Source organism: Orycteropus afer, unplaced genomic scaffold, assembly GCF_000298275.1.
Source record: "Orycteropus afer afer isolate SDZICR_OR568_19922 unplaced genomic scaffold, OryAfe1.0 scaffold00509, whole genome shotgun sequence".
Lineage (NCBI taxonomy): Eukaryota > Metazoa > Chordata > Mammalia > Tubulidentata > Orycteropodidae > Orycteropus > Orycteropus afer.
This window is the reverse complement of record NW_006922096.1, coordinates 720,719-731,417: the sequence shown is the minus strand read 5'-3', so window position 1 is coordinate 731,417 and position 10,699 is coordinate 720,719. Positions and strand designations below refer to the sequence as shown.

The 10,699-nt window shown below is 36.9% G+C and overlaps 1 protein-coding gene across 1 annotated transcript in view; it reads left to right on the top strand.

The window, feature by feature from the left end:
- The window catches only part of ARAP2 (ArfGAP with RhoGAP domain, ankyrin repeat and PH domain 2), a 333,696-nt gene extending 328,442 nt beyond the window's left edge, over positions 1–5,254 (top strand). Inside the window, 1 exon segment of the mRNA XM_007955550.2 lies at positions 4,871–5,254. Within this exon segment, the coding sequence (XP_007953741.2) occupies positions 4,871–5,254 (384 nt within the window).
- The last annotated feature ends 5,445 nt before the right edge of the window (positions 5,255–10,699 follow it).

Here is a 10,699-nt window from a genome sequence, read left to right as displayed (position 1 = left end):
TTTACAATCAGCTCCTCAGTTGCTCATTCCACCACTGAGTTTACAATGACTTATGGGTAGAAAAGCCATACTAAGTAATTTACTACACTGCACTGGCATAGTAGATCATATGATCGTCTGATTCAAAATGGCCAAAACCAGTCCATTTCAGCTCATTAATGCCTACGATATCAGTCTTTACGCATTCTATTTCATTTCATTTTTGACAACTTTCAATTTGTCTAGATTCTTACTACATACATTCCATGTTCTGATTAATAATGGATAATTACAGCTATTTCTTCTCATCTTGAGACATGTCACATCAGCAAATGGGCATCCCGAAAGCTTTCCTCTATGCACATCATTAAGGTCACCTCCACTCTGAGGTGGCAGCTCTTCGCCAGTCATGTGGAGTGCCTTCTGACCCAAAGGGCTCATCTTCTGGCACTATATCACACAATGTTTATGGGCTATTCATAAAGTTTCCCAGTAATATATCAGGCATTGTTTCACTGCTATTCTTAAGGTTTTCATTGGCCAGTTCTTTGAGAAGTGGATGATCTCTTCCATCTTCCGAGTCTCTCTCAGTCTCGAGGCTCCACTGAAACCTGTCCACTATGAGTAAACCTGCTGGTATTTGAAACACCGGTGGCATACTCTCCAGTCTCACAGTGACACTCAAGCCACCACAGTAGAACAAACTGTCAGACAAGTTTGTCTCCCCTAGTGTTCTAAACCGCTTTGCTCATTGCCTGGTCTCCCCCACCTGGCTTGCTTACCTGGTCTGTCCCCGAGGCAAACAGGTACCTTCTGCTGGTCCCCCGGTTGGCTTACTATGGCTTGTGCCCGGGGGCAGCACCACACCAGCAGACACCCGTCTTCCACTGGTCCCAGGGCTGGCTTATTGTGGCCTGCATCTGGGAGTGGCTCCACGCACGCAAACACCAACCTTCTACTGGCTTACCTGCAATATTAAACAAAGAAACAAACAAAAACCAAACTTCCTGTCGTCAAGGAGTATCCAACTCATAGTGACCCTATTGCGTTTCTGAGGTGGTGGGTTTGAACCGCCAGCCTTCTGGTTAGCAATCAAATGCTTTAGGCATTATACCACTAGAGCTCCTTAGTTATTGGAAATTTATGAGTAATTAAAAATAAGCTTTTTTGTTTTATTTTATGTTTTGTAAATTTGGTAAATGTTGTGAGTTGGTCATTTGCCAATGTGGGGAAATACTACAATGCCCAAATGTTAGCAAAACATTGAAATTTACTTTAAATAACACTAAAGGAAAATAAATATAAATATCATCAATATAAAATGTATGTATTTGTAGAATTATATTTGACTCATGAAAATATTAAAGAAAAATATTTATAGAATACCCACTTCTGAACTTGTGATTTAAAAATGGAAAATGAATTAAAATCTTACTAAAAGAATATATGCATAAGAAATATATTATCATATCAGTGCTATATTCATGGAGAATTGTCTTTCAAACAGTTTTTGGGCAGACTCTGGTATATTTAGATATTTGACTATTTAGTGACTTCTCCATTCTGAGACCTGTCTTGCTTTTGTGAAGTCCTATGGAAAGTCATATGAGGATACCTCTCCAGACAGAGAAAGTTTCCTATAGGAAGTGATTTCTAAAATGACTTGGCTAAATTAGTAGCAAGCTAGTTAAAGAAGCCAAGGAAAGTAAGTTGTTGGCAAAGGAAATCACACATGGAGAAGCAAGCATAGTTAGTACTTCAGATTGCACAAGCTAGAGTAAGACTATCTGTGGCTCTCCTAACTTAACTCCTGTAAAGCCTTGGGTATATTACTTAACTTTAGTTACTCAGTTTCTTTGTCTATAAGCAGAGAGTGATGATACAGTCCCCTTTCAGAGGTTTGTTTTGAGGATTACATTATATCTACTTGTGATTTCATTTGAATATTGCTTGGCACATAGTTAGAATTTATTGAGACAAAAATTAAGAGCTTGGAAGTAAATAGTGGTTTTTAAAATTGCCATTCCTCCTAAAGGAATTTCATTTGTAAAACAAATAAAAATAATGAACAAAGAAAATTTTGCAGCTGAAGCAGAATATGAGGATCTGGAATCCCTCCTGCTGGGACCCCTCTCTCCTTGGGGCCAACCTGGATCACATTTGATGGGATGAAAAGCAGCACATGGGTTTCAGACAAACCAGTTTGTGATCCATTCCAAACTCTCCCACTTATGTGACCTTGGACAAATTGCTCTTTCTCTGAGTTTCTATTGTGCTTCTTAAAATATAGGTAATATAAATGATTGTAAATAAGGATTAAATTAAGTGATAGGGTTTTATTGTATAGCCTGGAGATTATCAATGAATCCAGTGAGTTTAGTAGTAGAAATCATTTAAGAGAGCTTCTTTGGTAATTGGACATAGTGGCCACATTACTTCTGGGTATCATGAGGCCCTTGTAACCATTGGCCCACGTGTCTGGATGTAAAGGAATATCTATGAGGGCACAGACTAAAGCTAAGTGAGTGGTGGTTTGTGAGAAGTGACTCATTGCACCTTGCTTATATCATTAGACTAATAGGGCTGTGTTGTTGTTGTAGACTAATATTGGACTTTATATTTTACTTGAAAATTCAGCAATACATGTACCCTAAATTACTTGACCCCTAAATTCTTTATCTAAAAGCACCATAGAGTCTTTCTGATACTTGACAGATAATAAGATCTACTTGCTATCATTTATAAAACTACCCTGTCTTTTAATTTTTCCAAGTGGTAGATAGCAAGTAACTTTTTAGCAAGATTGATACTTCTTCATAAACTCCTAGTCTTAGTCTTAAAGGAGCTCTGGTGGTGTAATGCCTAAGGCATATGACTGCTAACCAGAAGGTTGGCGGTTCAAACCCGCCAGCCACTCCGTGGAAGGAAGAATGGGTAATCTACTTCCATAAAGATTTACCGCCTCAGAAACCCAAAAAGGGATTGGAGTCAGAATTGACTGGTGGCAATGAGTTGGTTTTTGTTTTTGAGTCATATCTTTATACTAAATGATCATCAGTGTGGCTAATCTTTCTCTCATATTATTTTAACATATCATTCTAATGAAACTTCAGAATTAGGCTGCATACCAAATATTTCATACAAACAGTTTTGAAGTAGAAAAAAAAATGTATTCAGGTTAAGATGAGTAACTAAACTCTTATCGGGAAATTCCAAATTGTAAAATTATTTATAAATGATAATTATTGAAAATATTCTCATTCAGCTTTTATTATTCTGCTATATTTTCATGTTTCATCCTTATGGAATTTGGGAAAACAGAATAGAGCTCTATACATTATGAAATAATTAGATTTTCATTCATTCATCCAAAAAATGTGTATTGTTTCCTATGTGCAGGCAATGTACTAGGGTCACTGTTCAGTAAAGAAGTCAAATAAAAACAACAAAACCACTGTTCCATGTGTCAGTCTTCTAGCAGGGACATTTGGACAATCATAAGAGATATAAATAATTCTTACATTAGAAAGTGGTAAGTGCTATGGAAGAAAATAAAGTAGGGAAATGTGATGTTTCATTTAAACATTATTGGGGATTTTTAATTACTACACTGTTTATACTGTACTAATTCATACTAAGGCACTTGACTGCTAACCAGAAGGCTGGTGGTTCAAACCCACCAGATGCTCCTCGGAAGGAAGATGGGGCAATCTACTTCCATAGTGATACTGCCTCAGAAACCCAAGGAGGGGTCTCTATGAGTCGGGTCTGATTCAATGGCACATAACAACAACAACAACAAATTCATACTTAATATTATAGTTTTTATTTAATTCCTCTTTCAAACGTTCATAACTTAATAAAAATAATAATGCTTGAGACTTCTGGCATATGTATTTTGCAATTTTTACTAGAGAAATTTTGAAGAAAGTTCTCCACTTAAGAAAAGAAAAATAACTTTTACCTTCCTACTCCCACCCCTACTGTCTGGGCAGTATTTCTCTGTGGCAGCGTATGCCTAATACGTTAATTCTCTGTGGTTCTTTCTTATACTTCGTTGAGTTGTAGTTCTGAGTTGAGTTGACAGTCTGGTAAAAGTTCTGTATGCTTTCACCAGAAAATAGGTCACAAGTCATCCCAACTCTAAATGGTAACCTCTCAACCACTGCAGGTGTCAACAAAGTAGTCATGATATTGCTAGGCTCTTATAGTTCAGTAAGTGAATGTATACTCTAGCCCACTGGTGAAAACATGGGTTATAATCCATCAGTCAGTCCATCAGTCAATCAGCACAGGTCAGTGTTTGCAAAAATATATCTCTGGGCTTGTAGGTATTACCTGGGGGAAAATTTGCACTAGTCAGATATGTTTTGGAGGAGTTTAAAAAAATGCAAGAAAGAAATTAAACAGATTTCTCTGCCATAATACTTCTCAGTGTCTTTAATATGTTAATACATATCATGAATCTCAAAGAGTAGGCATTAGAACAGAGCACTTGCTGATTTCCATGGCCATGGAGACCACCATTTCTCCTCAGTGGGTAGGAAGTGTGGGTGTAGGAGCACGTGACAAACCCAAGCAGCAGTGAGTTGGGAGAGGCAAACTTGAGATGAGAGTCAACATGAATAACTCACCTGAAAGACAGCATTGAAGTGCTGTATTAAGTGCATATAAAAATGAACTTCTGTGGTCCGTGTTTTACTTGACTGAGTAGCTCTGAGATCAGCATTCCATTTCTGATATGTCACTTGTGTCAAAGAAAAGTGAGAACTCAAATCATAGAAAAGCTCTTATATAGAAAGAAAGCATCCAGTTTTATGCAGAATGTATTTTTTAAACTTAATTTGTGCCAAATCTTGCTTCCCTGTGAGACATTTTATTTTATTTTTAGAGTGCCAGAGCAGAACTGGAAAGGCTGAGGCTCAGTGCAAAGCATGATAAAGAGTCTGTGGACTCCGGCTTAAAGGAGAGAGCTTCCATTGTGGCCCACTGCCTGGAGCACAAGGAAGATAAACTTCGAACCCGAACCAGGAAACATCGTAGCTTCAACTGCCTGGAGGACACCGGGGCTGAGTTCCCTCATGGGCAACAAAAATTCCATAAAGGCTTAAAGACGTTACGAAAGACCGAGGACAGAAACAGTAAAGTGACTTTAGACTCCGATAACAAATTACCATCAAAAGTCATTGAAGAACTTAATGTAGTTCTACAACGGACACGAACGCTTCCAAAAGAGTTTCAAGATGAGCAGATTTTACAAAAAGAAGTCAAATAAATTTTCCCGCAACTTATGTTTCTTATATATTGTATACAGTGTTTGTGCACAAACCAGAAGCCACCCTGTAAGGTATAGCTTTTACTACAGGGTAATTCCTGGTTTGTGAGATTTATCTATCTGTATGTAAACATTTAAAGAGCATTTTAAATATTATGTATATATGTGATAAGTGTAAGATTAACTTTATTTTGATCGGAAGAAAGCTTGTAAAGTTCAACTGTTGAACCTTGTGTAAGAAGACATTTGGTTACTTTGAGTAACCAAGACTTTTAAAATAGTTGGCCAAGTGGTGTAATATAGGAGCAGAAATCTCAAGCTGTACTGTATTATATATAATACTGTGTATACATGAGGCCATAAAAATATATGTAACACATTTTGCACTTTGAGAAAATTGTATATAAAGTTACCATATGTTTTTTGGTTTACAAAGGGTCCATCCTAGGGGACAGAAAGGGAAGTATGTTGAAAAAGGGGATGATTTGTTTTATTCATACTAAGGCACTTGACTGCTAACCAGAAGGCTGGCGGTTCAAACCCACCAGTCACTCCTCGGAAGGAAGGTTGGGCAATCCTACTTCCATAGTGATACTGCCTCGGAAACCCAAGGAGGGGTCGCTATGAGTCGGGGCCGACTCGATGGCAAATAACAACAACAATTTTCATCCAACAGATGTGAATAATGGCACTCACCATTCTTATGTATGATGTTGGTGGACAAGCCACAGTACACATTCACTACACTTCAGTTCTTTGTGGGTGGCTGCTAAGAGGAAGCTTACACTGCACTGGAGAGGTTGAAGAAAGGACCTGGCACTGACCGCGTTTTGCACTGTTGCTATACCCAAGCAATTTCTTAGAATCCCCCGTTTTACTTCTGGTACGAACTGAATTCATCCTCACAGCGTTTTGTTGTTGATTTTTTGGTTATTGTTTTCTTTTGTATGTTTCTTTGCTATTATTTTCAGAAAGGTTGGAATGTCTTTCTCTGGAATGTCAGAACAAGCTGGATGAGCAGAACGTGGCTATGTCAGTGGGGCATGGCTTCCCGTACTCATTTCAGGGCCTCTGGTTCACCTTTGGAGCCCCTGGTGGTGCAAGTGGTTAACATACATGGCTGCTAAGCGTGCACAGGTCGGAGGTTCAGGGCTACCAAGATGGACCGGGGAAAAAGGCCTGGTGACCTACTTCCAAACAAAATAAGCCATTAAAATGCTATGGAACACAGTTCTGGTCTGACACACATTGGGTCACCATGGGTCAGAATTCACTTGATGACAACTGACTGGTGGTGGTAGTAGATCACATTTAATTTAGTCCTTAAAAAAACAAATAAGTAGTAGTCCCTCAGTCCACCTAACTTTTGTTGTTGTTAGATTCAGGTTCATGGTGGCGATGCCTAGTAGGTGAGCCGGTAATCGTTTGTCCCACTCAGGGATTCCAAATAACGACCAAACCTCCTGTAGTCCTCCAGATAGCCAATCAGGGATTTTCCTGAGACAGACCGTACTAATTCTAGTTTGTGTCATCATGTTCTTTGAAATTTTATTAGGTTTGGTGAGTTTTGACATTAAAATATATTTTAGGAAGCTAAGCTTTTTCCTAGGATTTCTTTTTTTCCATCTGTTATCAGAATTCATATTATGTAGAGACTCATTGGATCCTTCAGTCAGCCCAGTAATACAGTGATAAGCTGTGAAGTTCTCCAGTAGAATATAAAGATCTCTTAATTTGCTGGTGATAAAATGATAGTTTACCATGGGCTTGTAATGTTTATTTTTTAAATCCAAATAAATTGAAGTTACAAAAAAGGAAAAACTGCTGGTCAGTTTATGAAATAGGTTGACACTGTTGGCACTCCTTGGCCACCTTCCCTTAAAACAAGAAATCGTGGTAATCAGGGAGAAAAATTGATCTTAAACTATGACTTCTAATATTTTTATTTTTATTATAAAAGAAAGAAAGGGTGTGTGGCAATTGATACATTTGAATTTGTTGGTCTGTTTGTGTGAAGGTACCTGGAGTTTAACCTGCCTCTTCTGAACTTTTCTGATACCTAAACTGAAAATCTAAGAGTTTGTGCAACCCTTCCTTTCCTGTATAATTGTTCCCTTTTTTCCAAGTGTATGATAAGTATTCATGCTGACCTATCATATATTTTGAGTAAAAATTAAAATTGTTTTACAAGTCCACTTGAATGTGACTGTTGTCTTTCTCAGTGATTTTCAGAAGTTGAAGGTTGTTTTGAAATAATTCAAATATATTTTCTTTTTTTACAGTATGAATTTAATATATAATTCAAACTGGATGTGTTTTAAAAAAACATTATGAATATTGTTCTATTTAAAGTGATGAATATAAGCAGACCTGACAGAACAGATTGATGCCGCTCTGACTTTCATTTCAATAACCTAAAGTTGATTGAGACATGGTTTTTAAATATCTGATTTCTAAACACACCATTACCTGATGACTCATCGAAGTAGCACTGAGAATTCAAAATGTAAGAAAGTCATTTAAGGGAAAATATATTTCATGTATATATTAGCTGCCAATTTGCATTATTCAGAATACAATTTTTTATTTTAAAATATATGTAAACTATATATTGTGAAAGGAAGTATTTTGGAGAACATGTCAAATTCATTTAGACAAGTTGTAGCATCCAGTTGTTTGCATGGCTATTTTTTCAAACTTGACAGTCACTCTGGGGAGAAAATGATTTAAATTTGCACCACCTCATCAAAATTTTCACTAAGATTTCCTATTATTCACTCAAGACAGAATTAGGTTTTATAACGTGAGCATTGTCTGTTTTGTGTTACAATCATATCTTTAATCATGGAAAAGCAGAACAAATGAATCTTGCAGGTATCTAAAGTTCATCTTTTTAAATCCCATCATTATTTAAACAATTTTATGTTCATAATACTGCATTTTGTATATCCTTATCTTTTCTGCCATGGATACTATATATTACATGTAAGTAGGTGGATTTTTTTTAATTCAGATATCTCTGCAGATGTAAGACATTTTGTGAATCATTGATTAAAGTTTAGGGCCCAAATGTCATGATCTAAGACGCTGGAATAATACGTACTTTAGGCTTTTAGTGACAACTAATTTATATGTATAAAGTACACACCTGGCCCATAGTAGTTCAATGTTAGTGTTTCATGTATCAATTTTCTTATTTGGTCTAAGTTAACACTTCTTTCTGCTAATTTTCAACTACTTCAAGCAGTTTTTTTTTCCTAATTCTTTTCAAAATGTCTTATGAATTAATAAAGCAGATCCCTGAACTTTTGTGTTAATCTCTTAATATAGATAACTGGCTGACAAAATAAAAATATTTGCAAATAATAATGCTTGCCTTCTTATTCCTCAAATCTCAATACCTTTCATTATATCAGAGTAACAACTACCATAATGAATAATGGAGGATAAGAGAGCCATGTTGAGATGTGACTTCAGAGAAGTCAACTAGCCAAATAACTTGAATGCTGAAACAAAATATTACAGCATAAATAATTCAAAATTTTGACTCAGCAAAATTGCCATTGGGGCTTTCCTATAGAGAGTCAAATTCTCCAATACTGAGGACCACTATTTCAGCATAGTGAAAGTTCTTGATCCTCCACAATATCTGACAAAAAAAAAAAAAAAAAAAAACTCACTGCGGTCAAGTCAACTCCAACACATAGCAACACTTCAGGACAGAGTAGGACTGCCCCGTGGAGTTTTCAGGGCTGTAAATAGAGAAGTAGATTGCTCCTGTGGAGTGGCTGGTGGCTTTGAACCACATACCATTTGACTAGTAGCCAAATGCATTTAACTATATGCCACCAGAACTGCTTCAGCTTCTCATAGGAAAGAATATTGCTAATTTTCCGACAGAAAAACAGAGAAATCTGCAATTGAATGACTGAACATTACACTAGGCTAAAGAGATGCAGTCTTTTCAATCAACTCCGATGAAACAAGCCATCATCCCACAGTCTGACAATTGGAAGAATACAAACCTTCATCAGGTAAAAGTGACATTTGAATCACATTGGACAGGATATCATCTTCCCTTCCATTTGTTTGCTTCTGTTTGCAGCAAAACTCATGGTCAAATTTGTCTAGCTCACTGCTTTCTCTTTTTTCCTCATTTTCCCTTGAACCATAATTCAAGCTTTTTTTTTTCTCCCTAATAGTCTACCAAAGCTGCTCTTGGCAAGGCAAGAATAACCTCAATGCCATAACTGATGGTCGGTCTTCAGTCATCATACTTGACCAATCACCATTTGTAGCATTTCACACAGTTAATGACTCCCTCCTTTGTGGAATATATTCTACTATTGGACTCCAGGACACTACTGTCTTCATTTTTTTTCTTCACTGGCCAATTGTGTAGATCAGCTGCTGGAATAGTTATTTCTGTATACTCTATTTCTTTGAGGAACTAATCCCATCTCATTGTTTAAACTTTACATCTTCTGACCATCTAAAATTTATGTTTTCAGTCTGGACATGTCTATTGACCTCCATATTTTGTATTTCCATTTTAGTATCAAACTGGCATCTCAAATACGCCAACATTCTATGACTAAAGCTCTACTTGGTCCTCACCCTTTCTATTCTACTTTTTCCTACCCCTTACCATTTCCAGCGCCATTAAAGATTACTAGAGCTGGGATATGAACATGCACAGTCTAGCTCAAGAGTCCACACTTAATCTCTTCATTGTATTGCCTAAAAAAAACATCATATTTAACCTGAACAGTTTTCAAAAGACTCCTATCTCCGTGATCCCAAACTGTTATGAGAAAAAAGTTCTACATGATAGAATTTAGGAAGACCAACTATTCATTCCTTGCAAATGCCCTTTTCAACACTATAAATGTCAGCTACACACATGGACTTCACCAGAAGGAATACACAGGAATCAAATCAATTAGATCTGTGGAATGAGGTGACAGAGAAGCTCTGTATCAGTCAGAACAAGGCGAGGAGCTGACTGTGGAACAGACCATCAATCGCTCCTATGCAAGATCAAGTTGAAGCTGAAGAAAATTAAGTTCATGAGAGCCAAAATACAACACTGATTATATCTCACCTGAATTTAGACATCATGTGAAGAATATATTTGAAGCACTGAACAGCAGTGAACAAAGACCAGAAGAGTTGTGGGATGACATCAAGAACATCATACATGAAGAAAGCAAAAGGTCATTAAAACATCAGGAAAAGAAGAGCAAAACAGATGTCAGAAGATTCTCTGAAACTTGCTATTGAACAGAGAATTGCCAAAGCAAATGGAGGAAATTGTGAAATGAAGAAGCTAAAGAGAAAATTTTCGAAGTGTAGCTCGAGAAGACAAAGTCAAGCATAATGAAATGTGCAAAGACATGAAGTTAGTAAGTCAAAAGGGAAGAACATGCTTGGCATTTCTCAAGC